This window comes from Balaenoptera musculus, chromosome 5 (assembly GCF_009873245.2).
Source record: "Balaenoptera musculus isolate JJ_BM4_2016_0621 chromosome 5, mBalMus1.pri.v3, whole genome shotgun sequence".
NCBI classification, from domain to species: Eukaryota; Metazoa; Chordata; class Mammalia; order Artiodactyla; family Balaenopteridae; genus Balaenoptera; species Balaenoptera musculus.
In genome coordinates, this window is record NC_045789.1 from 27,562,206 (window position 1) to 27,589,840 (window position 27,635).

Here is a 27,635-nt window from a genome sequence, read left to right on the forward strand (position 1 = left end):
AGATAGACTGCCTCATGTAACCATAGAAATATGTTGATTCTGGGGCTTTTCCTCAGACCTATAGTCTGTGAAGGGAGGGCAAGTCCTCTGCATGTTTAAGGTGCCCCATGGGTGCTGATCCAGCCACCTATGGAGAATCTTTTTTTTTTTTAAATTTTTTGGCCACACCACGCGGCATGTGGGATCTTAGTTCCCCAACCAGGGATCAAACCCACGCCCCCTGCATTGGAAGCGTGGAGTCGTAACCACTGGACCGCCAGGGAAGTCCTGGAGACTCTTTTTTTAATGCTGATGATGGATCCGCTCACGGAGTTGCCGATCAAGGTGCGGCAGGACATGTGTTTCTATAAAGAATCCCACAGGTTACATGAATGAACACAGAGGGTTGAGAACTTCTGCCCAACATTGTAAAGCAACTATACTCCAATAAAAATTAATTAAAAGAAAAAAGAATTGATCAGAGAAAGGACAAAAATAGATCTATTTCGATTTGCCAATGAATAACAATTGTGTGGAGGAGAGGCAAGCGTATTAACCAGGTTTAGAGTAATTATTAGTGAAGGATAGAGGAAATCAGGTGAACAGAAGATCCTAAAAAAGGTTCACAGTGGTGTTTCAGTGACCTTAATTGTTAACCCTGGCTGCTCTTTAGAACCTTCCAGAAATAAGCTTTTGAAAATTACCAAAGCCTGGACCCTACTCCAGACCAAGTAAATCAGAATCTACGGGCTGGGGTGCTGATTTTCCCAGCTCCTGGGGCGACTTCTGCATGCTGCCAGTTTCAGCATCATTGCTGTATGACACGCAAGAAGCCGTTTGAGTCACCTGCTATCGTTGACATCACAAGAGGGGCACCTTTGCCTCCAGACCCTTGGAGGCCAGTCTTTAGAGGAAATGAATGCTTGCCACTGTCCTCTTGTTCCACGTCTTAAACCACCGTGATTAGGACTCACTCTTTTATTTATAAAAGCAGTGGCCACCTGCTTTCTTGCCATAATTTGTAGCAGTATATCGCTTAGAGCAAAAGCCAGAAAGTTATATAACTTCTAATTTTGCTAGTTGAAATTTGGGGGGATGGAAGGTGGTATTTGTGGAATTGTGTGACCTGTTGCTTGGCAACTTTAAGAGAGTTCAGCTTCTGCATTCTGTGAACTGTCAGAGTCACAAGAGTTTGGTGAGGCGAGTCAATTAGTTCTTGCTACAAAAAGGAAATTAATTCTTCCTTACGCAGAGGGCTTGAAAAGTCGTCCTTCCGAGCAGGCCATGTCACACTTCCTCTACTTGACTCCACAAATTCTTCTGCCCTTTAGCCCTCTTACTTCTCAAGAGTTTGATCTGATCCGAATGAAGGCTGGGGCATCTTGGCAGAATGAAACAAGGTGGTCAGATTCGTCTGTAACAACATATGCGGGCAGTTACTGGAAAAAGCAGCTGGATGATTCCACGTGCGGCCGACTTCAAGCAGGACAGCACTGGCCTGAGTGTAACCAGTAAGATTCCTTTGTGATTCACCCCTGGCGATGTCACTGTAACTGGATGAGAATGCTGTTAGAAGGAGGAGGGTATTGTCAACCCTGAGACACTTTGTAGACTTCCGCGCTGTATATTTTCCTGGGTAAATGTCAGGGGGAGGAAGAGCTAAATGTCAGTTACCAGCTGAAATTATGTTTGTATTCTCTACTTAGTACTCCTAAAATTATGCACAACTACCTTTACTCTTGAAAAGTTAAAATATGAGTATTCAGTTAAGATGTAGATATTTTGTCTTCTCTGCTCAGCAAAGAGGTGCTTTTGAGAATTTCACTTTGTTTCTTGTCTAGTTTTTCCACTTTGGGGAATTGAAAAATTCCCTCGGAGCAGGAGGAACGTCGACTAAATCCTCCTCTGCCCTCCACCATGAATTGTCTCTGGATGAATTCAAGTGTTGGGGGCCCGAAAGACATATTCTGAGTGTTTACTATAAACCAAGCCCTATGACAGGCCCACAGAAAACATTAATTTCAGTTTCATATGGTAACTGAAACCACAGAAATAAGTAACCAGCACAGGGGAAGGAGATTTTATCAGTGTCTGTGGCGGGGGTGGGGTGGGGTGGGGTGGGGGGGTGGGGTGGGGTGGGGTGGGGGGGTGGGGCGGGGAGGAGTATTGTGTTTCTGGAAAGAGCTCTGTAAAGCAGCTTTCCTCTGAGCTGGTTTAGGAGGTGGGGAGAGAAGGGAGGGCTGCCTGGAGGAGAGAGTGCACAAAGGCAGCGAGCACTTAATCCCAGGTGTTATCTGAGAGCTGTGAGCAACTCAGTGAGTTTGAGACAGAAAGCATTAAGTGAGGATGTGGAAAAGATGAGGATTCGTAATGCAATATTTCCCTCTGTAGGTTGTCAAATATCTTGTCCAAATTCTGGAAATCTATTTGAAAATCAATTGGATTATTGGCTCCAACTTGAGATGTGAGGAATAATTCAAATAATACCCTAACAAATACTAGTTATTTTGCCTTCCAGGGCTTTCCAAATTATCACAACAATGCTTAAAGCCAAAATGTCTCAGAAGTACTTTGCAATTGGATGCCTCGTCTGGTGTATTCCAGTGAACTACACAGTCGCTGCATTTTTAATAGCTCTCGAGTATGTTGACACCTCAGTTAACTTTGGAAGTCCCTTTGCTAATTCTGTGAATTTTGAGGCACCTCTAGGCCAGCAGGGGAATCTTCAAGGCAATGCTTGCTTCCCTATCTCAACCTTGGACTCTCTGAGGTATACAAACCCAGAAAATATGAAAACTGGGAGAGTTCTGACTGGGCCTTTCAGAAGAGTCCCAAATTCTTTGAAAAGCAATGATTTTCCCTTCTGCATTGGTACTTATAGAACAAATCCCTGAATGAAAAAGCAGCAGCATGTTGGATCATGCTTCTGAAATGAAGAGGCGCTGTGCCAGGGCTTACTAAAAGGCCACGGGACAAATAGGGAGCATTAGTTTGTTACAGCAGCAATAGAAAAGTACAGGCGGATCTCGGAGATATTGTAGTTTGGTCTAATAAAGTGAGTAACCCAATAAAGCAAGTCACACAAATTTTTTGGTTTCCCAGTACATATAAAAGTTATGTATACACTATATTGTTAAGTGGGCAATAGCATTATGTCTAAAAAACAATGTTCATGCCTTAATTTAAAAATACTTGGTTGCTAAAAACAATGCTAACCATCATCTGAGAACACAGGGTTGTCACAAACCTTCAATTTGTAAAACACACAGTATCAGCAAAGCACAATAAAGCCAAGTCCAATAAAACAAGGTATGCCTATAACACAGGTAGAATGGAGAGCAGAAACATTTTTATAATAAAGGAAAGTAAAAATTTTTATAATAAAGGAAGGAGCACGATACAAAATTTTCATGAATGTTTAAAAACAGGAAATATAAAAGAAAATTAGTACTTACCAGACCAAATTTTCACTTACCAGTGAAAACACTCAGAACAGTGGAGAAAGGTTGTGTTTGCAATCCCAGGTAGATTAATTAATTTGAGCCAGATGCAATTTTTAAAATGAAATTTTAAAAGAATGCCACTTTGCTAAAATATGTCAAGTTTTTAAGAATAAAGACAATCAAAGATGTGTAAGATCTCCACACAGAAAACTATAAGACATTAGTGAGAGAAAATAAAGATCTAAGTCAATGGAGAGATAAACCATGTTCATGAATTAGAAGACTAAATACTATAAAAATATTATTTCTCCCCAAATTGATTTATGCAATTCCAATAGGTGTTTTTGTGGAACTTGACAAGATGATTCAAGGCCAGGGAATAGCCAGGACACTCTCAAAAAAGAACAAAGTAAGAGGGTTTGTTCTACAGATAACAAAATTTACTATAAAGCCGCAGTAATTAAGGCAGGATGGCATTGTGGCACAAAGATAACAAATAGACCAATGGAACGGAATAAAGAGCCCAGAAACAGAACCATGCATATATGGGCACTTATTTATGAGAAAGGTAGCAGAACAGTGGAGAAAGGTCGTGTTTGCAGTCCCAGGTAGATTAATTCCAGATGAATTAGAGGCCTAAGTGTGAAAGGCAAAACAGCAAATCCATTAGATGACGACATAGAGAATATCTTGTTGATCTTGAGGCTGGCAAAGATTTCTTAAACAGACACGAAAAGCACTAACCACAAAGAAAAAGTGAAGTAAATGGGACTATCTTAAAATTAAGTAGTTCTCTTTAACAAAACACACCCTTACAAGTATGAAAAGGCGAGCTACGGAGAGGAAGACAAGATTTTCAATTCAGTGACTGACCAAGGGCTCATAACTATGATACATATAAAAAACTCCTACAAATTAGTAGGAAAAAGACAATCCACTAGAAAAATGGAACAGAGGCTTTGAAATGAAGTTCATAAACCAAGATATCCAAGTGACCAATAAACTTATCAAAAGGTCCTTAACCACATTAGTAATCAGGAAATGTAAATTAAAACCACAATGAGCTTACTCATGTCATCTTCCAGAAAGGTTAAAATTAAAAACACCATTAATACTAAGTGCTGGTGAGGGTGTAGAACAATGAGGTCTTTCATGTACATCTGGTGGGAATGTGCATTGAATTGTTTTCTTTAGAAAAACAGTTTGGTCTTGTTTTCTAAAGTTGATGCTATAAATTTCCTAGGACTTAGCAGTTCTAAGTATATACCCAGCTGAAATGCATTGTCACACGTGCACCAAGAGACATGTACAAGTATGTTCATAGCAGCATTTTTCGTAATAGCCAAAAAACTGAAAACAACCCAAATGTACAATATGTACTATTCATCAGAATGCATAGAATGCATCAGAATGCACAGACAGTGCTGTGATCATACAATGCCAGTGTAAATGAACAAACTATGGTTACATCTTGTAATGACACAAACATTATATTGAGCATTTTGAGCCAGATGCAATACATATTGTATTATTCCATTTACGTAAAATTAAAAAAAAAAAAAACAGTCTAAGCCAAACTATAGTGTTGGGTATATCTGCCTGGGTAATAAAAAATATAAGGAGAAGCAAAGAAATGATTCCCATAGAAGTCAGGAAACTGGCCCACTGATTACCTGCCTCAGACCTTCTGCCCCAAACCTATTGGAAAAATAATTACTGGGGTTGGGCTTAGAAATGTACATTTAAAAATTAATACCCTCTAGTGATTCAATTGCTGCTGTAGGTTATGAGAAGAAAGATACAGGGTGGGCCACCAGCTGTCATCTCAGGAGTTATTAGGGCTAGTCTGTGGGCTGAATACATGTCCAGGAGCATTTTAGGACTCTTTAGGCTGAGATAATTCCCCTCTATCCTTACCTCACACACACATTCCAGGTCCCCGGAGCTCGGAGACCCTCCTCCCCCCAATCAGAGGCCCTGAAACAATGGCCACCATGTGTTGCCCTCTAGAAATTGATGACTGTGCTTCCCGCCAAGCCAACTGCTTGACTAAAACGAGTGTCATATCTGGATTCAGGGAAACTGAACTACAGATATGTTTTGAAAGATAGACACAGCATCTGTGAATCCCCAAGTTACCCCATTGCTACTAAGTTCTACGTTTTCCTGGGAAACCAACATAATTACCGTAATATTTCCTATTCCATTCATAGCACTTATCTTATTTTGAAAACAACTCTCTAGCGAAAGTCTCAGAAATCCTGTGAAAACAATTTTGAACTTAATGTTTGAGATTTTCATGTACAAAAGTTGAACATTTTACCCTTTTATGACAAATCAGGGACCAAACAAATTACTGAAGACAATGAGAAAGTCCAACTTGGGTTGGTTTAATGAGATTTTACGGTTGGGAGAGTGGAAAGAGAGGAAGAGAAGAAGCGTCGAAGTTTAAGAAATCAAATGAAAGGGTGAGTGAAAAGCCCTGTTAAGTCCATAGTCTGTGACTTATAAACCCACAAGCTTATAACTTGTACTTGCTCTCTTTAGGATGTCATTGCCAAACTGCTTTGCCCGCAGGGCTGGTCTCCAAGAGACCACAGATGTTAAAGCTAAGTGCAACATGATCAGTTCTGAGCACAGCCCTTTGGCCAAGTTTGCTGTCTTGATAACTTTTATGTTCTTGATTGTCATCCAGATGGTTTCCATTTGCCTACTAAAGGCAAGGCGTCTCTAGCAAGCAAATGAGCACGTTCCACTCTGGATCTGTCGCACTTAAAAATAAGTTATTCCGGGGCAAAAAATCTTCCTCCTGCATGTTAGTCCCAGAATGTACCTTCTGCCAGAGCTTGGAGCTCTAGGTAATGGAATCTGAGCTTTACTGGGTACAGCAAAGAACTGGGAAGAAAAAACAAACCGTTATAAACCACCAGCTAGGAAACTCCATTTACTAATCTATACCCACCTCCACCCCGTTTTAGTTAAATCAGGATAACACTAGCTGCTATAATAGATAAACCTCCACATTCCAGTTGGTTAACACGTTAAAACACAGTTTTTTTCTTCATCTAAAGGCCCAGGAGGGTGTTTTGCAGACAGACCTTCCACAGGGTGATCTAAGGACACAGACTTCCTTCATCTTGGGGTTCCACATCCCCTGGGGCCCCAGAGTCCTTTCTCTCCATCTGGCGGGAGGGGATAAAGGGTAGGGAAGGCACCCCTGCTTTTTCACCATTTCAGCCTGGACATGACTCGCATCTCATATGCTCACATTCCAGTGGGAGAAGCGGTCACAAGGCCCCACCTACATGCCAGAGAGTTTAGATTCCTGGGCTGGGTAGACTCTTCCCAGTAACAACTGCACACTGTGGAAGGGGACAGCTGGCCCTCCTGCCACACACTCTGATTTTGGGGGAAGAAACACAATAGGTTTTTCTCATATAATTTCCACCTCTCAGGGTTCAATCTTTGAAGGTTTAATAAGACTAAAGATTATCTCAAATTAGGATTTTTAAAGCACCTTATAAAATATTCTGTTAATACTTTTTGTTGTGTTTGTTGTTCAATATGTACCCATGTGTTGTGGGAGGAGGGTGGATGGTGTCAGGACCATCCTGCAGCCTCATGGCGTTCTCCTAAATAATGGACCATCACTATTCTGCTGGCTTTCCTCATAAAATTGAACTTTATGGGAATAGTGCATTTGAAATGGGTTTTATGTGTCCCTCTATGGTTTGTTGAGGCAAGAGACAGGACAGCTAACCATCTGTGCTATTGTTAAAGTCAGGAAAGACTTTCTTTCCCCGTTTGCAGTAATAAACATGAAACTGAAACACACTACATAGCTGGGAGACAAGTCTGAGCTAGGGTAGGGGAAATTAAATTACTTACCACTGTACCATAGGTATTGCTTTGTTTTCCTATATCTCCTCTCCTGTCTTTATGGTAAAGTATTGGTAGAGGAAAGGTAGAAAGGACATAAACGTTGTATTCATAATGATGACTTACTAATGGACCTCGCCCATGTGGCCTTTTTCACTTTCCTCAAATGGTCATTTTAATTTAACTGATGACTACACTCTTCATTGAGAGGTGACAGTACGTCAGAGTAGAATTATTTAATTTGGCCAGAGGATAACTTCCCTTTGTGCTTCTTTTCAATGTCCATGTCTAATTTTTGGATGATCAACTTTGTGCTAGAAGCTTCTAATGAAGGGAATTAAAACGCGAAGCCAAGGATCAGATTGTCAGTACAAGCCCACTGGATAAATTTGCTCACCACTAGTGGACATTGGTCTGTTGACTGTCTCTCTGTAGAAATGTGTCCATTGGGACTTCCCTGGTGGCGCAGTGGTTAAGAATCGCCTGCCAATGCAAGGGACACGGGTTCGAGCCCTGGTCCGGGAAGATCCCACATGCCGCGGAGCAACTAAGCCCGTGCGCCACAACTACTGAGCCTGCGCTCTAGAGCCCGCGAGCCACGACTACTGAAGCCTGTGTGCCTAGAGCCCGTGCTCCGCAACAAGAGAAGCCACCGCAATGAGAAGCCCGTGCATGGCAACCAAGAGTAGCCCCCGCTCGCCGCAACTGGAGAAAGCCCGCGTGCAGCAATGAAGACTCAACGCAGCCAAAAATAAATAAATTAAATAAATAAATTTTTTTAAAAAAGAACGAAGAAGAATTGATAGCAGATGAGAGATGTCATTAAAATTTTTTTTAAAAAGTGTCCATTCGTAGATATGCAAATCAGACAGGCTGTTCTTAAGTGTGATTCACATCATCAGAGGGAAAACATTCTCAAATTCTTTTTCACGACTGTCTTTCAAAGAGTTCCGTCTCATTTGTTCTGCCTACGCTAAGGCGGGTTTTCCTTTTGCGTCACTGTTAATTTTCTTTCCAAATGATATGGTTGTGGCTTTTCCCTTCTTTGGCGCCTCATACGCTCATCTCTCATGTTCAAAGAACAAAGCAATCGCTAATAAAAATTAAAATCAAGGATCCTAAAACTGCAATACCACAGACAGAAACTGTTCAACAATTCAACTTTCTAAGACAGATTCTAGCAAGTTTTGTTTAATTAAAAAGCTTCTCTCCAGCAGAAGCAATTTATGAAGAGCAAGGTGGGATGCGGGGCAGCTGGGGTAGCTCTCACGGGCTGTTCCTTTCCCTCTTCTCATTCTTAAGGCCAAGCCTGTGTCCCTCCAGGATGAGCCCAACTTACCCTTGCAAAAGAGTACACTGGGCTCTTTGATTCTTGTTCTTCCAGGAGACGTAGTATGTACTAGGGAAGAGGTTATCTATAGAATGACACATCAAAGCCCAGATGTGACAGCATGTGTAAGATCTTCTTGGGATATTCCCTAGCTACACATAACAAATTCCAAGTCCCTAAAGCAGCTACCTGGAACTCTCTTTATGGTATATGGCCTTTTACAAGGATGACAGAATCCAGGAAAATATTTACAAGAACCAAATAATATTCTGATAGGGCAACATGAATATGGTTTGTCATGTTACTTCAAGAGTGTGTGTGTCCATTTTTAACATCTTCTTTTTCTCCTATTCTTTCACTCTCACTTTTATTCTCCTGCGAAGCCTTCTCCAAAGCTCAAGAGACTTACAGAAGTAAAAAGAACTCACCAGACCGCCCATAAGTCATGTCTTTACACGGGGAGATCTTAAAGCATAAACAAGATGATGTCACTTCTCTGTTTCCTGTCACACTTGCAATAAAATCCTAATTCCTTACCAAGGTTGTAAGGTCTTGCACAAATGGGACCCTGCCTATCTGTCCAGTCTGATCACTCTGTTCCAGTTACATTGGCTTCTTTCAGAAACTTGAAACTGCTAAGCCATTTCCCACTTCAGGACCTTTGCACATACATTCTCTTTGCTGGAATGCAATGATCTCAGCTCTGCTGAGCTGTATCCTTCAAGTTTGAATTTGAATGTCACCTCTTCAGAGAGGTTTTCCCCAGCCACTACATTTAAAGTCAGTTCTTCACACTCTTTCCATTTTTAATTTCCATCTTTGTTCCTAATTTGCCATGTATTATTGTATTCGTTTACTTGTTATCTCTTTCCTCTTCTAGAGCATAAGCTTCATGAGAGAAGGAACTTGTCTGTCTTGTTCGTCTCTGTATCTCCAGCACCCAGGACAGGGCTCAGTACAAACCAGATGTCCTTTAACTGTATATTGAACAGTGGTTTTTATGGACCTTCCATGGTTGACTTTTCTTTCCCACAATATATTTCCTTATAGAGGCAGTTTGTTACATAGAATTTGTCTTCCCAAAGGGAATTCATAAGTACTTTCAAAAATTAGAATGTAGTTTTTACTGAAGCAACCTTTCAAAAACTTGTGTTTCCATGGCCCAGCAATCCCACTACTGGGCATATACCCTGAGAAAACCGTAATTCAAAAAGAGTCATGTACCAAAATGTTCATTGCAGCTCTATTTACAATAGCCAGAACATGGAAGCAACCTAAGTGCCCATCCACAGATGAATGGATAAAGAAGATGTGGCACATATATACAATGGAATATTACTCAGCCATAAAAAGAAACGAAATTGAGTTATTTGTAGTGAGGTGGATGGACCTAGAGTCTGTCATACAGAGTGAAGTAAGTCAGAAAGAGAAAAACAAATACCGTATGCTAACACATATACATGGAATCTAAAAAAAAAAAAAAAAAAAAAAAATTGGTTATGAAGAACCTAGGGGCAAGACCGGAATAAAGACACAGACCTACTAGAGAATGGACTTGAGGACACGGGGAGGGGGAAGGGTAAGCTGGGAAGAAGTAAGAGAGTAGCATGGACGTATACACACTACCAAATGTAAAATAGATAGCTAGTGGGAAGCAGCCGCCTAGCACAGGGAGATCAGCTTGGTGCTCTGTGACCACCTAGAGGGGTGGGATAGGGCGGGTGGGAGGGAGACGCAAGAGGGAGCGGATATGGGGATATATGTATATGTATAGCTGATTTACTTTGCTACAAGGCAGAAACTAACACACCATTGTAAAGCAATTATACTCCAATAAAGATGTTAAAAACAAAAACGTGTGTTTCCAATGGCAGGCTTTAAAATCCTGTGTAGTAGCACATAAAATTGTAATACTTTAAAAATTGAATGAGGGAATTCCCTGGTGCTCCAGCGGTTAGGAATCCGTGCTTTCACTGTCGAGGGCCCAGGTTCAATCCCTGGTCGGGGAGCTAGGATCCCGTAAGCCAAGCGTGGCTTAGCCAAAAAAAAAACCCAAAAAATTGAATGGAAACTAGCATATGGCACTACGCTCCTCTACCCCCCACCCAGCCTCTGTAACAGGCTGAAGAAGGCACAAATCTGAAACACAGACACGCAGTCGTGTAGACCAGTGACGGGGAACAGGATCTGGCATGAGTGGGAGAGAGGAAAGAGAGCGGGAGAAGAGCTGGTGCCCGCAGCGCCCGAGGCAGGGGAGTACCTTCCTCTTCTTCGTGCTGTGGGTGTCCTGTGGCTTCCAGGCTTTGTTCACCTTGTTTCCATAACGTCTCAGGGATGTGCCCCCGTGTGCTGCTCTGGGAGCATTTCCAAAGCTTTCTGCTTCTGGAGGCTGGGGCCCCAGAGTGAAGGTGGGGGCAGATGGGGTAGGGCATGCCTGAAGAGAGGGACTTTTCCTGCAGGTTTGCTGGTCGGCCTGGGGAAGGAGCAACAGGCCAGCCCCGGGACGGAACAGTGAAGGGGTAGATGGCCACCACACCAGGCAATCTGCCCCAGCTGTCCTGGGAGAGACTCGCAGCTCGTCATCCGGGCTCCTCCACACCCAGGCCAGCATCTCCCAGGCAGAGGCATCAGGAGAGCCGCCCCTCTCCAAGGCATCCTCTTTTCCAAAGGCCAGAATTGGGGCCAACGGGAAACACTCACCTCCTCCGCCTCAGCTACCAGGAGAAACCCCCAAATGAAACGCCGCCAAACAGAAACCTAATTCCTACCTATCTCCTCCTGCGTGTGAATTCACGCCATCTCGTGCCTGTCACCTGAGATGTTTATCCCTGAGGTTCCACACTTTGCACTCCTACCACCTGCACTGAGAATGTTCTAGCACTTTCTCCACCCATCCCATCCCCCCCCACACACACACCTGTTGCCTGATGGAGACTGATACGGCTTGTACCTGGACTCCTGGTGCAAGCCGTTCAGGTCCATTCTGCTGGGGGAGGAGAGGACTCCTCAGGCTTCGACATGAATATCGAATATCGGCTGCTCCTAGGGCCACTCTTGTGTGCCTTCCATTGTTAACAAAGGCGAGCTGCCCCTGCAGGAGAGCAGAGGACCAGCAGGGCCGCCGGGCAGGGTGCTTCCTCACCTAATCCTTGCCCTCCTCCTCTTCTTCCCGCTCCCACTGTGGAGCTCGACAGCGCGGCTGCCCGAGGAAGGGAGCAAAGTGGCTTAGGACAAGCCTCACCCACCACGGGGCTCCCGAATTCACTCCTGGTGTGGGCTGTCACAGCAGAGGGACCTTCTAATGCCGGGATTTAGCTTGTTTTCTGGCTAATTTGTATGCCTGGCTGTGGGAAGCGCAGACATTTCTTTTAAACTACAGAAAGAGAAAAGCTTAGGTTGGCCACCCATAAATCTAGGCAGCCTGGGAAGCGGTTTGCCTGGGACTGAGGTCCTCACCACACTCAAAATGACAGATACGCCAGATGATGGCCAGCACACCCCAGAGATTCCCAGGATGGGCCCCCAGACCCAGGGAATACCAACGCCCCTTTCAGGAGTTGGGAATTTTGTTTTCCTCTATTTGAAATCAGGAAACAGTCTAATAAATGGTTAAGTGTGTTTGTCAGAAAATATTCAAGTGTAAGGCAAGAGTTTCCAAATTCCCTGCAGAGACTGGACACAAGGGAACATTGGCAGCCGAGCCTGTTATTAAGAAGGTCACAAGATGCCATCTGTTACTGTGCATACTTTGCTGTTCAAGCAAAACATCGACTAGGAAGTGGCTGCGATTGCTTTTGCCCGTGAACTTAAAAGATAGCACGACAGTGGGCACTACAGTGATTTCAGGGGCTTGTGTGAACAAGCCATGGGTCTGCCTACGGGACGGGCTGGAGCTATGTGGGGAGAAGATGGGAAGAAGACATTGGTTTTAGGTCTGTCCTTGGTTACGGCTCCAATGTAATTTGGGACGCTGCTGCTTGGTTTTCTTAATCTTTTTCTGCCTGGTTTTTGCCATCTATAAAATATAGCACTTCTTTGCCTATAATTATGAAATTAAGGCAAATAAGTGAATGCCTTATTATACACAAAGATTTTTAAAAATATTTATTTATTTATTTGGCTGTGCCAGGTCTTAGTTGCGGAGTGCAGGATCTTTAGTTGTGGCATGCGGGAACTAGTTCCCTGACCAGGGATCGAACTGGGCCCCCTGCATTGGGAGCGTGGAGTCTTAACAGCTGGACCACCAGGGAAGTCCTAATTTTTTTTTTTAATTCATAGAAAAGTTGAAGGAATTGTACAACCAATATTTGCCTACTCTCTGCCCAGATTCACCAATTGTTAAGATTTTGCCACATTTGTTAACATAGAGCTTTATCTCAGTCTCTCCCTATTGATACTTGTATATAGTACTTCTTTGCTGAACTATTGAGAGTAAATTACAGGTATAATAACAGTAGATCCTTAAATACTTCAGCATGTACTCCTAGGAATTAAGAATGTTCTTTTAGCAAAAAAAAAAATGTTCTCACATAACTGTAATACTATTATCACACGTAAGAAACTTAACACTGATAGAATAATTTTTACCTAATATACAGACCATTAAATACCTTATTCTTAAAAATCTGTCAGGAAAAGATTCACTCTGTCATCTATCCCAATGGTTAGCAATTCTCTCTTTGAAATACCTTATATTTTTGAGGCACTTTGAAAAGCCTGATGAAAGCTCTGGGCCCTATCTTCAGAAAAACATCCATTGAGACACTTCTACAAGCCAACAATGCATACCTCTTGGATCCCTCCAGGGTGTCCATGGACTCTTGGTTAAGTGTTGTTAATCTTTGATCTAAATTCTCCTCTTTTGTGTACATACAATTTAAGACCACAGTACTCCAAAAAGGTTAAAAACTATTTTTCTTCACTTTCCAACATTATGTTTTGTGTTCATGAAGCTTCATTTCAAGGAACTCAAAGTTTCAAGGACCTCAGGGATGGGTAGGTAGGAGATCATATGATCCCCTAATCTAAGATAAGAAAACGGAATCACAAATACAGCTGAGAGCGGTACAATGACAGATACCCAGTAGGTGGACTACATGATTAGAAGACCAAGAATATTTCCAAACTTGATCTTCTCTGATTCTGAAAGAGCGGTGCTCGCAAACCCACGCTTGCTTTTTTGATAATTCACTTTTAAAACCAAATACCTGTGGCATTCCACCAGGGTTGGCGCAAGATTTATGGACCTAATATGTAAGGTAGAATTTGTTGGCCATTACTGACATTGTTAGTTTCATCAACAAAATTGCCCAATTTGGTTGCAATTCTAGGAGGAGGAAGTGGAAGCAGGGAGGTGGATACACAGTAGCAAATTAGGGTAATGTTAAATGTCCTTAATTAAAAGGCCAGCTGAAACTGCCAAGGTCAAGTTGCACTGTGGGCTCTATTTTGTCAATTGTTAACTTGCAAAGAAAAAAATCGTCAGCTGACCGAACTCCAACATATGGGAGCTTGCTGGTGTTCTTCTCCGTAAACAGACTGAAGAAAATGAGAGATGTTTCTAGCTCAGTTAGAAAAATGACCAAGTTTTGCTAAAAGATGAACATAAATGTGTAAATCCCTCATGCAGTGGTCTAGCACAAATTCTAATGCCTGTTTTCCCCCTATAATCCATCAAACGCCTCAAAATTACTTTCTATAAAACTTCTATATTATAAAATCATATAATTTAGTAATTAATGATTATCTCATATAATTCTTGAAAGGAAGGGTGACAAAAAACTACTTAAAGCCTCTGGCAGGCCTATGGGATTTATAAAAGTCTTATAGAGCTTTGAAAGGCTAAGGATTTACAGCCAATGGAATAATCAGAGCTAATTATGCAGGATAAACTTCTTATCCACATGCTTTAACTGCCGCTGTGAAAAAGTGAGTTTTTCTTGAATTTAGCTAAATAATTATTGAACTCTTTATTTGACTTTAGCTTAAGATAGCCTGTTTTTTAAAGTTTATCAGCATAAAATAACACAAATAATGAGTATCTGCCAAATGCTACTCCTCTCCCTTGACTCATCCCTGTTGACCAGGCCCCATCATTTTATGCCAAACCAGACCCTCTTTACCTTTTTAAATCAATTTTTATTTACTTTTAATCAAATTTAATTTTTTCATCTTATAGGAAATGTATAACTTATAATTTTTTCCTCATAACAATGGCTATAATCACAAAGACAAATGTTGGTAAGGATGTGGAGAAACCAGAACCTTCATTCATTGCTGGTGGGAATGTAAAGTAGCACAGCTGCCTTGGAAAACACCTTGACAGTTTCTTTAAAAGTTAAACATAAATTTACAATAGGATCTAACAATTCCACACCTAGGTACCCACTCAAGAGAAATGAAAACAAATGTCTACACAAAGATTTGCATGTGAATGTTCACTGCAGTATTATCTATAGTAGCGAAAATCGGAAAGAACCCTTACATTCATCAGTTGGTGAATGGATAACAAAATCTGATATATTCATACAATGGAATACTACCCACCAATAAAAAGAACGAAATATGGAATGTGGATGAACCTCAATAAAATTGTTAAAAAATACACTAGAGCTTCTTCAGACCTTGAGAAAAATGTATAGCTTTAGAATTTCAGCATAGTCTTGGTTCCCTCCGTTTCTAAGAGTATAAGCTGTGTATCATAGAAGAATGTTTCAGGCATAAATTTACCTTGACTTCTGGCTTCCAGTTCTGCATGTAAGGGGCTTGAAAGAGTCCACTCCATCCTAACAATGGGTAAAAAGCTGAAGAGAGTGAAAAATCAACAACTCTTCTTAGATCCATAAGAGAGGTGAGGACACAGGGCAAACCGACACCCCCAAGATTGAAGAGACAGGCAAGTGAATTCAGAGAGTCACAACTTACCAGAGCAGAGTCTCACAAGTGGAAGCCACTACAGGAACCAGTGCCAGGGTTGGAATACCTGAACAGTAATTGCTGACAAATTGCTGGAGGCTCAATGTAGACAAGTCTGAGAGTGAAAAATTCTAAAAGGACCCAGGCATAGGGCAACCCCTACAGTATTGTGAGATTTACCCCCAGGAACTTGACCAGGTACCCACAGTAAATATCAGAGAAAAATCCCCTTGTGCTTCCGGCAGGGGGAGGGGAAAAAGGAACCATTTTGAAATACTCCAGAGCACTATATTCTTCTTAACAAGGTCTACCCTCATGAGAAGCTAGTTAACCAGAGCCTAATCTGCCAGGGTATTATCATAGCCTAACTGACCTGGGAGAAGGGAAGTACCCAACTCCAGCTTACCCTAGCTTTCCATGTGGGAAAAGAAATACCCAACTCCAGTCCACTTTAGCCATTCTGTTCCACCTAAGCGGGGAGAAAAAAACTTGGAAAAACTTGTGAAGTTCACAGTCCAGAGGCACAGGCTCACTAAATGGCTGAGACCTAATCATAGGACTATAGAATGCTTCCCCTCCCCCTAGAACTTACCGCCACATTATTTAAGGTCCTATTTACAGCAATTCCTTTTACCTGGTACAACACATTCTGCTATCAAGAAAAAATTACAAGGCATGCTAAAAGGCAAAAACACATTTGATGTAACAGAGCAAGCATCAGAGCCAGACATGGCAGGATGTTGGAATTATCAGACCAGGAATTTAAAACAACTATGGTTAATATTCTAAGGGCTCTAATGGATAAAATAGATAGTATGCATGAACAGATGGGCAATATAAGCCTACGTGGAAATCCTAAGAAAGAACCAAAAAGAAATGCTGAGATCAAAAACAGTGTAACAGAAAGAAAGAATGCTTTTGTTGGGCTTATTAGAAAACTGGTCACAGCTGAGGAAAAAATCTCTGTGCTTGAGGTTACCTCAATAGAAACCTCCAAAACGGAAAGGCAAGGAGAACAAAGACAGAACAGACAGAACAGACTGTGGGACAACTATAGAAGGTGTAATGGGCACACCAGAAAAAGAAATAGAAAAAATATATAAAACAATAATGACTGAGAATTTTCACAAATTAATGTTGGACACCAAACCACAGATCCAGAAAGCTCAGAGAACATCAAGAAGGATAAATGTAAAACAAACAAACAAACAAACTCTACATAGGCATATCATTTTCAAACTACAGAAAGTAAAAGTTAAAGAAAAAAATCCTGAAAGAAGCCACAGGGGAGAAACACCTTACCTATAAAGAAACAAGATAAGAATCATATCCAACTTCTTCTCAGAAACCATGCAAGCAAGAAGAGAGTAGAGTGAAATATTTAAAATGTTGACAGAAAAACCTCACTAACCTGGAATTCTATATCCTGTGAAAGTATCTTTGAAAAGTGAAGGAGAAAGAAATACTATCTCAGACAAACAAAAACTGAGGGAATTTTTTGCCAGTAGAACCACCTTGCAAGAAATGTTAAGTTCTTTAGAGAGAAGGAAATAATATAGGTCAGAAACTTGGATCTGCATTAAAAAAAGGAAAAGCATCTAAGAAGGAGTAAGTGAAGGTAAAATAAAAACTTTAATTTTTCTTATTAATTGATCTAACAGATAAGTTTGTTCAAAGATAATAGTAGTAACAATGTATTGAACACATAAGTTTGTTCAAAGATAATAGTAGTAACAATGTATTCAATTATGTATGCTTATGTATATGTATATGTCTTATGTATATACTTATATATGTATGCTTATATATAAGTGAGGTGAATGACAGAAATAATACAGGAAACAGGAGGGAGGAAATAGGAATATTTTATTGTTATAAGGTATACTCATGAAGTGCTATAGTGTTATTTGAAACTACACTTGGATTAGCTGTAAATGTATATTGAAAACTCTAGGGCAACCACTAAAAAAGTTAAAAAAAAGAAGTAGAATTATTATACTAAGAAAGGAGCAAAATACAATCATATAAATGCTCATATAAAATGACAGAAGGCAGAAAAAGTGGAAGACAAAAATAGGAGTAAGGGCAACAAGTAGAAAACAATAACAAACATGGTAGATGTTAATCCAACTGTATCAATAGTCATTTTGAACATCAGTGGTCTAAATACACTAATTGAAAGACAAGAGGTTATCAGTAGATCAAAAAACAAGACCCAATTATATGTTATCTACAAGAAACCCCCTTTAACTATAAAGACACATATAGATTGAAAGTAAATGGATGGATTACTTGATTTTCATCATATGTAAGTTTTAGAAATACCATACAAAGTTAAATGAAAATAAATGCTTACAAAAAAAGAAAATAAATGCTTACAATGCAAACTAAGTAACTGAGAAAGCTTTGAGATGCTTGGTAGTTTGAAAAATAAAAAAAAAAACACTTCAAATCATAATAATTGCTATAAAAAAAGTAAATAGATGGAGAAAAATATACTATGTTAATACCAATGAAACATAAAGCAGGAATAGCTCTATTAATTTCAGACACAGCAGACTCTGAAGCAAGGAAAATTATCAGGGATAAAGAAGGGCATTAAATAATAATAATGATAAAGGGGTCAATTCTCCAAGAAGACATAATAATCCTTAACATGTATGTACCGAACAACAGAGTATCAAACTATGTGAGGTGAAAACTGATAGAAAGGAGAAATAGATGAATCCACTATCATAGTTGGAGATTTCAACACCTCTCTATCAGAAATGGACAGATCTAGAAGGAGGAAAATGAGTAAGGACATAGTTGAACTCAACAACATATCAATCAATTGGATATAATCAACATCTATTAAATAACTTCATCCAACAACAGCAGAAAATACATTCTTCTCAAGCTCACATGGAACATTCACCAAGATAGACCACATTCTGGGTCATAAAATACACCTTAACAAATTTAAAAGACTAGCAATCATAGAATGTCTGCTTTCAGACCACAGTAGAATTAAATTAGAAATCAATAGCATAAAGATAACTGGAAAATCCCCAAATACATGGAGATTAAACAATACATTTCTAAATAACACATGGGTCAAAGAGGAAAGGTCAAGAGAAATTTTAAAATATTTTGAACTAAATGAAAATGAAAACACAACTTATCAAAATTGGTGGAATGCAGTAAAAGCAGTGCTTCGAGGGAAATTTATAGCATTGAATGCATATATTAGAAAAGAACAAAGATCTAAAATCAATTTAGTTTCCACCTTAGGAATCTAGAAAAGGAAGAGCAAATTAAATACATAGTAAGCAATAGAAAAGAAACAATATGTAGTAGAGTAGAAATCAATGAAATTGAAAACAGGAAATCAAGAGACAAAGTAAAGGAAACAAAAAGCTGTTTCTTTGAAAAGATCAAGAAAATCAATAAGCCTCTAGCTGGGCTAACTAAGAAAAAAGTAGAGAAAGGACATAAATTACTATCAGAAATAAATGAAAGAAGGGAAATCACTACAGAGCCCATGGACATTAAAAGTATACTAAAGGAATACTATGACCAATTCCATGCTGACAAATTTGATAACCAAGATGAAATGGACCAATTCCTTGAAGATAGAAGCTGCCAAAACTCACACAAGAAAAAAATACACAATCTGAATAGGCCTATATCTATTAAAGAAATTGAATTAGTAATTAATAACATTCCCAAGCAGAAAGCAATAGGCCCAGATGGGTTCACCAGTTAATTTTACCAAACACTTAAGGAAGAAATTATACTAATTCTCTACAATCTCTTTCAGAGGTTAAGAGGTTAGGGAATACTTCCTAATTCATTCTATGAGGCCAGCATTACCCTAATACCAAAGCCAGACAAAGATATTACAAGAGATATATAGATAAACATATCTCATGAACACAGATGCAAAAATTCTCAACTAAATATTAGCAAATAAAATCCAACAATGTATAAAAAGAATTATAACCACAACCAAGAGGTATTTATTCCAGGTATGCAAGGCTGGTTCAACATTCGCAAATCAATTAATGTATCCATCACATCAATAAGCAAGAAACAAAAACAAAACCAAAAAAAACCCCACATGATCATGTCAATAGATGCAGAAAAAGCATTTGACAAAATTCAACACCCATTCATGATAGTAAACTAGGAAAAGTCTCAGTAAACTAGGAAAAGACGAGAACTTCCTCAACTTGATAAAGAAAATCTACAAAAAAGACCTATAGGTAACATCATATTTAACGACAAACTCAAAGCTTTCCCACTAAGATCAGGTACAAGGCAGGGATTCTCCTCTCACCACTCCTTTCAACATAATACTAAAAGTACTAGCTAATGCAGTAAGACAAAAAAAGGAAATAAAAGGTATAGAGATTGAGAAGGAAGAAATAAAACTGTCTCTGTTCACATATGACACAATTTTCTATGTAGGAAATCCAAAAGAATTGACAAAAAAAGTCCTGGAAGTAACAAGTGATTATAGCAAGGTTGCAAAATACAAGGTTAATACACAAAAGTTGATTGCTTTCCTATATACCAGCAATGAACAAGTGGAATTTGAAATTAGATTCAGTGCAACCCCAATCAAAATCCCAGCAAGTTATTTTGTGGGTATCAACAAAGTGATTCTAAAATTTGTATAGGGAGGGATAGATAGGCAGAGCACAGAGGATTTTTAGGTCAGTGAAAATACTCTGTATGATACTATAATGATGGGTACATGCCATTATACATTTGTCCAAACCTATAGAATGTACAACATCAACAGTGAACTGTAATGGAAACTGTGATCTTTAGGTGATTATGATGTTACAGTGTAGTTGTGCCAATTGTAACAATGGTTAACACTCTGGTGGGGGAATGTTGATAATGGGGAGGCTATGCATATGTGGGTGCAGGTGGTATATGGGAAATCTGTGTATCTTTCTCTCAATTTCTCTGTGAACCTAAGACTGCTCTAAAAAATTAAAATCTTTTAAAAAGTAGAGCATTTGAAAGGTTAACTTTTCTTTTCTATGGGGGAGAGGGGACATAAAGAATTATTTTGTAGCTGAACTAAAATTTAAGAAAATTAATAAAGACTGAAACACAGTCCCTATTTTAGACTTACTTCAGGAAAACCTCATAGAGAAAGCCAAAGGACATATAGAACTGAATTATTCTGATAACACTTTTTTTTATAGACTCAAATAATTTCAATGTCTTCTTAGCTATTATCAGTATGGTTTTCTTTTTAAAATAATATGAAATATGTACCATAAAAAACAAACATTTTTACCCAGCCACCCCAGAAGCTCCAGAATGTTTACTATGACTTAACTTTTAGTTATAGCTTTGTCTTACCACTTACTTTTCTGTTGGTCAAATTCTAAAGGGAAATAAGTGATGTGTATACAATTCGTTGGTATAGCCTAATTGGGAATGTAAGAAATTTTATTCTAGCACTGGACTTGATCCTGGTTTTCCTTCTTCATTTGCACGCAGGACTATTCCTTCATATAACCAGTTCCTTTAAAAATTCATTTGATGTCAAGCATGGAGTGGTAAGTCCAACATTTCTCAGTGATCATTTACATGTAGAGCTTAAATGATTGCATATTGCATATTATTTATTAAAAAAAAAACTGGAGGGAGTTGGAGTTATTGTTTAATATATTCATTCATTAAACATTTATTCCTGAGTGCTTATTATGTGTGTAGCGTTCCTCTAGATGATGGAGAAACAGAGATAACCAATATTATAATTGTGAACTGATGATACTGTACTTCTTTTAATAGTCACCAACTTTTCCTCTTTCCCATGTGTGACAATAACGATACAAACTACATTGACAGTTAAAAACAAAAACAGCTTTTCTCTGATTGAAAACTTTCAAATAATACAGAGAAATAGAGACAAAAGTAAAAGTCACCTGAAATCCTTCCCCTCTCCCCAGGGATAATCACCATTAACATTTTAGTGAACTTCCTTAGAAACGTCTCTCTACACTTATGCATACATAAAGATGCGCACAGGCATACACTTAGAGTACATTGATGGGATCCATTGTCCTCTGTAATCTGCTTTAACCACTTAATGTTTTCATGGACATCTTCAATGTTAACACAATCATTATTTTAATGGATACATAATATTCCATTGACTGGATGTATCAATTTAAAAATATGCCTTGTTGCTGGGCATTAGGTTTTTTAAATTTGTAACTATTATAAATAATGCTGGGATCAGTAAATTTGAATGTAAATTTTTGCAATTGTACAATCATCATCTCAGAGTCCTTTCCCATAAGTAGAATTCTTAGGTTAGAAGGGATGCTTATTTAAAATTTTGATGTACAGCCAAATTGCCTTCCAGAAAATTGGCCTTATGAACTAGCAATCCACAAGAGTGCCTGTTTTCCTATATTTTCCCTAACACTGGCTCTAAAAAATAATTTTGATATTTTCTAATTTGATAAAGATATTTCAATCTCCTTTTAACTTTCATTTCTTTGATTATCAGTGAGGTTGAGCATCTTCTGTTTACTAGTTATTCATAGCTCTTTTGTGACTTATAGTTAATTCTCATTATTCAACATAGTTATCTTTTCTAAAGTCTCCACTAACACTGAATTACTGAATACTGAACTATTATTGCTCCTAAGGGAAATGGAGGGTCAGGTTCCTGTGAGCCTCTGGTCATACGGTTTTCACCAACTGATCAATATGTAAATTTGTTTTATGCGTGTTTCTGTTTAACCATACCTTATTTAATATATATTGTTTTTTAAAATTAATTAATTAATTTATTTATGGCTGTGTTGTGTCTTCGTTTCTGTGCGAGGGCTTTCTCTAGTTGTGGCAAGCTGGGGCCACTCTTCATCACGGTGCGCGGGCCTCTCACTATTGCGGCCTCTCTTGTTGCGGAGCACAGGCTCCAGACGCGCAGGCTCAGTAATTGTGGCTCACGGGCCCAGTTGCTCCGCGGCATGTGGGATCTTCCCAGACCAGGGCTCGAACCCGTGTCCCAAGCATTGGCAGGCAGATTCTCAACCACTGCGCCACCAGGGAAGCCCTAATATATATTGTTGATCCATTCACGTTGAACTTACAGCACTATAACTTGTACCTAAACAAAGCTTATCTAACAAACGTATTTTCTCTGTAAGGCACATCACAACCTTCCTGCACTTAGGAACCCTAGACAGCACATCAGCACTGCACCTGGGGGCCATTTTAAACAGTGAAGTCATTAACAAAAAACATGAGAATGCAGAACATGTGGCATTAAATTGGCTGCAAAAAGGACACTTTGTTTACTGTATGAGAGCTGAAGCAAGAAAGAGTGTGCTCTTGTTGGACCTCCATCGACACCGTGCAGGTCAGGTGACTCAAACTGTTTGCCACTTTGGGCATGTCCTTGAACAATCTCAAAAGTGCTGCGAGTATTGACTTTGGGGTTACATAAATATTTTAGCAAGCAGGCAAATTCTCAAATATGGAATCCATGAGCAACGAGAAGTGATTGTATTCACCTCCTTTGCCCATTTTTCTACCAGGGTGTTTAGCTTTTTCTTATTGGCTTGTGTAAGCTATTTGCATATAAGGAGAGCAATTTTATAAGTATTTTCTCCAATTTTGTCTTTCTATCCTATTGCTAGTATCTGTTAGTATAGTGGCTGCTGACAGCAGTATCAAATGCCTTTTGAATGGGGAGGACAACACAGTGGAAACACAACAGTGGAAAAGGAATTTTATTAAGTTTCGATTGTGAAAGTGGTTGGTTTTATTTTTATCTCTCTTTTTCACAGGCGCACCAGATTCTGTCTGGGGATTTTCCTCTAGCACCTCCAAGTTATGAAAGAACCTGTAAGTCCAATCCAAAACTACCACTTTACATTCATGTTCTGCTTTTATTGTAATTATGATCTTTATCCGATATCTTCATCCATTCCAGAGTCTGAAGTCATTTAAGGCCTTTTGCATTTCTGCCTCCTTCCTCCCATCATGCACTTTGTTACATCATTGCACGTACCTCTCCTAACGTAACGGTAAGGATGGTAGGATGCAGAAGTAAACATTGGGAGGATTCCCACAGAGGTGCTGCTAGCAGCAGCTCTGAAAAAGAGTGTACCTGTGAAAAGGTTGTGATGGTGACAGAAGCTGGGGGTCGGGGTGGGAGGGTAGCGTGTGTGTGTGTGTGTGTGTGTGTGTGTGAGGTAGGTAGTGTGTATGAACTGTTGATTAAAAAATGGTTTAGGGGGTTCCCTGGTGGCGCAGTGGTTGAGAATCTGCCTGCCAATGCAGGGGACGCGGGTTCGAGCCCTGGTCTGGGAAGATCCCACATGCCGCGGAGCAACTGGGCCCGTGAGCCACAATTACTGAGCCTGCGCGTCTGGAGCCTGTGCTCCGCAGCAAGAGAGGTCGCGACAGTGAGAGGCCCGCGCACTGTGATGAAGAATGGCCCCCCACTTGCCACAACTAGAGAAAAGCCCTCGCACAGAAACGAAGACCCAACACAGCCAAAAAAAAAAAAAAAAAAAATTAATTAATTAATTTAAAATGCAACTGTGGAAAAAAACAAACAAACAAAAAAAATGGTTTAGGAATGTCTGTACAGTTCATTTATTCATACTATGATAGACTCTACCACGAGCACTTACACACTGGCTGTCTCTTCATGCCAGATGTGAGAATTAAAAAGCCAGCATCTGACAACCTGATGAAGTACAGTCGACTAAGGAGAGAGTTCCCGAAGCATGTAAGAATCTTTTCACTTGTCACCCAACAGTGGATCCCTGGGAGAGTCAGTAATTTTGCACAGTGTAGCCGTGAGGGTGGAGGTGTGTGTATGTTTAGAATTGGTGTGAAGGTAATCCACAATTTACAATAATGTGATAAACAGAAGAGACTATAGAAATAGACTATTCTGATAAGCAGTCTTCCCAAAAGCATCACGAACATTTCTTGTCTAGATCTCTACAGTTATTTTGGAAACAAGCCTCAAAGAGGCTTTTAGGGACTGGAATTTCTCTCGTATGGTCCAAATTCTCCTCAGTGACATCAGGGTTTTGCTAGATTCCATCTCTTGTGAAAAAGGCAATAAGTTCTCAGATTGTCCTCCCCTTCTGGGGACCCACCGTGGGTGCCCAGGGTCCTGGGCTCAGCTTTCTCACGTGCCCATTCTGCTACCCAACATCTCCTGTTCCCGGTCCCCGTGACATGGCCCTCCAGAGCAGGGCCTTTGTCTTGCCTACTCAGACGTTCTCAAAACCCAGTAATTTTTAACAGGATGTGAAAATGGGATTCTTATATATTAAGAGTTCTGGCAGAGACTTCTAGAGAAAGAAAGAGTAAAAACTGGTTTCTACAAGCACCCTACTGACTTCACCTCATTTAATATAAAATTAACAACGATTTCTGCTATCCTATTACTTTTGCTTATTAAGATTTCTCTTTAAATTGACTTAAAAAATGTGGCCTCACCCTAAGTAATTATATTTACAATACCATGGGCTTGGTATGCTAGTTATGTGCATTAGACAAAAAAACCTGGACTTCCCTGGTGGTCCAGTGGTTAAGACTCCAAGCTTCCACTGCAGGGGGCACGGGTTCGATCCCTGGTGGGGGAACTAAGATCCCGCTTGCTGCACCACGGTGAGGCCAAAAAAAAAAACAAAAACAAAACCTGACCATTAAAATAAAAAATGTTACTCAAGTACCACCTAAACTTATCATAAGAACCACCAGTATATATACATATCACTTTGGAAAACCCTAGTCTGTGGCATCAACTAGCTTATCTGATAAATTTAGTTAATGGGACAGGGTTGAACGGCCCACCTCATTCCCAGGTAGCTAATCTGTTTAATGGTGGCCTTCCAGAAAGTTACCAGGTAACCCTCCTAGCACGGGAGGGCAGGGCTGTGGCAGGCTGTGGAGGGAGTTATTCGGGGGCATTTGAAGCTGGGCAGTCCACTGAATGTTGTATTATGCGGGCAGCCAGGGACCTCTCTTCCCTGTAGGGTTGATGCCTGCTTCTAGGAAGGGTAGCTGATTTCCTGAAAGTATATTTACTGCTAGCTGGCCTCCTGGGAGTTGCCCGGGAGAATCATGAACTATTGTTAAATAAATAAATCCCTCTTGCTGCACAGAGTTGTACTGATGCCAAGCAATTCTGCTGCCAGTGTCCGCAGCTGTTCCGGGGAACAGTTGCCTGTCTCTTCGAGGTGCTTCCCCGACCCCCTCCCCTAAAGTGAATTTTCTATACTCACAGTAGCTTCTTTTTAGTCAACAATTCCCGACAAATTAATGACATTACATCCTGCTCTTGTTTATATGGTGCAACAGGCTAAAAGTACAACACACACACACACACACACACACACACAGGTACACCCCACACAATTAATATGGGGTACTTGTTTGGGAAGCCTTGGGCCTAGAGTTCTGAGTAAAGAATAAATCACAACTTGTAATTTATAGGACAAGGCAAAAGTCTTAATTAAAAAAAATGGGCATTATATTTGGGGGAATGGGAACAAGCACTGAGATGTAAAATGTACACGTTCCTGCATCGGCAGCAAGTAGGGACTGAATGAGATTTTCAGCAATGAGTAAGGACTGAATGAAAATTTCAACCATCATTAACAGTATTCTCACTTTAAAAAGTATTTGCTTGGTGTCTAATGCTTTTGGTAACCATCTTCTGCATATTTATATTTCTGGGTCCTGTCTTCTAGAAGTTCATGATGTAACACTGGAAAGCAGAGATATCCACGCCCAGGAATGTCTGGACTAAAGGGATGGTAGGGAAGACAGGGGAAAAAAAATCTTACCGCTAAAGGATGATTTAAGGGGCAGTAGAGAAGCACTGAATGGTTCGGTTATTGATTCCAAGAGTTCTTGCCTCTTTTTCCTCTCCTGCTTATTGATCTGGGCTTCCTGACACAGACACGATACATGAAATAGGAAGGTTAAAGGAGGTGGAAGAAAATGCAGGAACAATCCCAATTCCTGCTCGTTACCGATGTCTTGGCAATTTAATTCCCAATTCTGTGCAAAAAAGTAACCTTAGCGGATGGGCGAGTGCTGACAACCAGGCCATTTTTTTTTTCCAGCTTCGGGGACCATGTAATTCTACAAGCAAGACTAGCTCATCTGAAGACTCAGAAGCTGATCAATACTCCGTTTACAGTCTGGGAGGACCGTTCTCATCATTTAGCTGAGTCGTAAAACGAAGCCACAAAGCTGGAGGCCCCGAGCTTGCTTAATTAACGCCTTTGAGGTATGAGAGGGCCCGGGAAGACCCGGACCTGGGCAGGTTAGCTTTCTTGGGCACTTGCCGGGGCTTCAAACGCCTTCATCCCTCAGTTTGTTTTTTCTCTTAAATTGGAAGAGGGGACAAAAGTCATCGTTATAATCATTATTAAAATTTCCTTTAAAATAAATACTTGGAACTACACTTCTCTGCAAGAACCACAGAAATGGTGGTGTGGACCCGACAGCCGTCGGCTCCAGCGTCCAACGAGCCAGTCCCTTCCGTCCGGGGGTCCCGGGCCGAGAAGGGCGCAGGGGCGTGAGAAAGGCTCTTTTGTATTCAGAGCAAGAGCCGGCAGAGCTGCAGCCTTGCACCGCCAGGTCTTCCTCCGCGCGAGGCGCCGCCGGGAAGCAAGCTGGCGAGGAGGGGCGGCCGGCGTCGCGGCGGGGGCGGAGCCTGGGGGCGGGGCGAGTCGCGGCCTTTCTCGCCTCGGCTCCCTTCGGAGGGGCCTCGAGCCTCCATAAGCCCCGCCCACGGCCCGCCCCGCCCACGGCCCGGCCCCTCCCCGCCGCCGTCTTCGTCTCCCGGCTCCTCCCGTCCGCTCCCCTCCGCCTCTCCGCAGGTCCTCCTCCTCCCTCCAAGATCCTCCTCCCCCGCCGGATCTAGCGTCCGCCGCCTTCTCCTGCTCTTTCTCCTCCGGCTCTGCGACCCTCCTCCCCCTGCATTCCCACCGCCATCCTCCCACCCGCTGCCCCCGCCTGCGCTGAGCGCGCTGGAGGGAGGGCGCGGAGACCCTGCGTGCGGGAAGGCAACGCCGCCGTCCCGGCGC

General features: G+C 40.8%; 1 protein-coding gene across 1 annotated transcript; it reads left to right on the forward strand.

Annotated features, from left to right (window-relative positions):
* The first annotated feature begins 1,263 nt into the window (after nucleotides 1-1,263).
* C5H4orf51 (chromosome 5 C4orf51 homolog) lies at nucleotides 1,264-26,774 on the forward strand. Its single transcript, XM_036853470.1, has 6 exons — nucleotides 1,264-1,490; nucleotides 5,970-6,029; nucleotides 21,050-21,110; nucleotides 23,358-23,415; nucleotides 24,234-24,307; nucleotides 26,667-26,774. The coding sequence occupies exons 1-6, from the start codon at nucleotides 1,264-1,266 to the stop codon at nucleotides 26,772-26,774; spliced, it is 588 nt and encodes a 195-aa protein (XP_036709365.1).
* Nucleotides 26,775-27,635: the final 861 nt, after the last annotated feature.

Excerpts from the sequence above, each read along its gene's own strand:
- C5H4orf51 (XM_036853470.1), top strand. The coding sequence starts at position 1,264 with ATGTCACACTTCCTCTACTTGACTCCACAAATTCTTCTGCCCTTTAGC. Across the intron at positions 6,030-21,049 it reads CAAGAGACCACAGATGTTAA|AGGACTATTCCTTCATATAA; the intron begins AGCTAAGTGCAA and ends TCATTTGCACGC. Across the intron at positions 23,416-24,233 it reads TCCAAGTTATGAAAGAACCT|ATGTGAGAATTAAAAAGCCA; the intron begins GTAAGTCCAATC and ends TCTTCATGCCAG.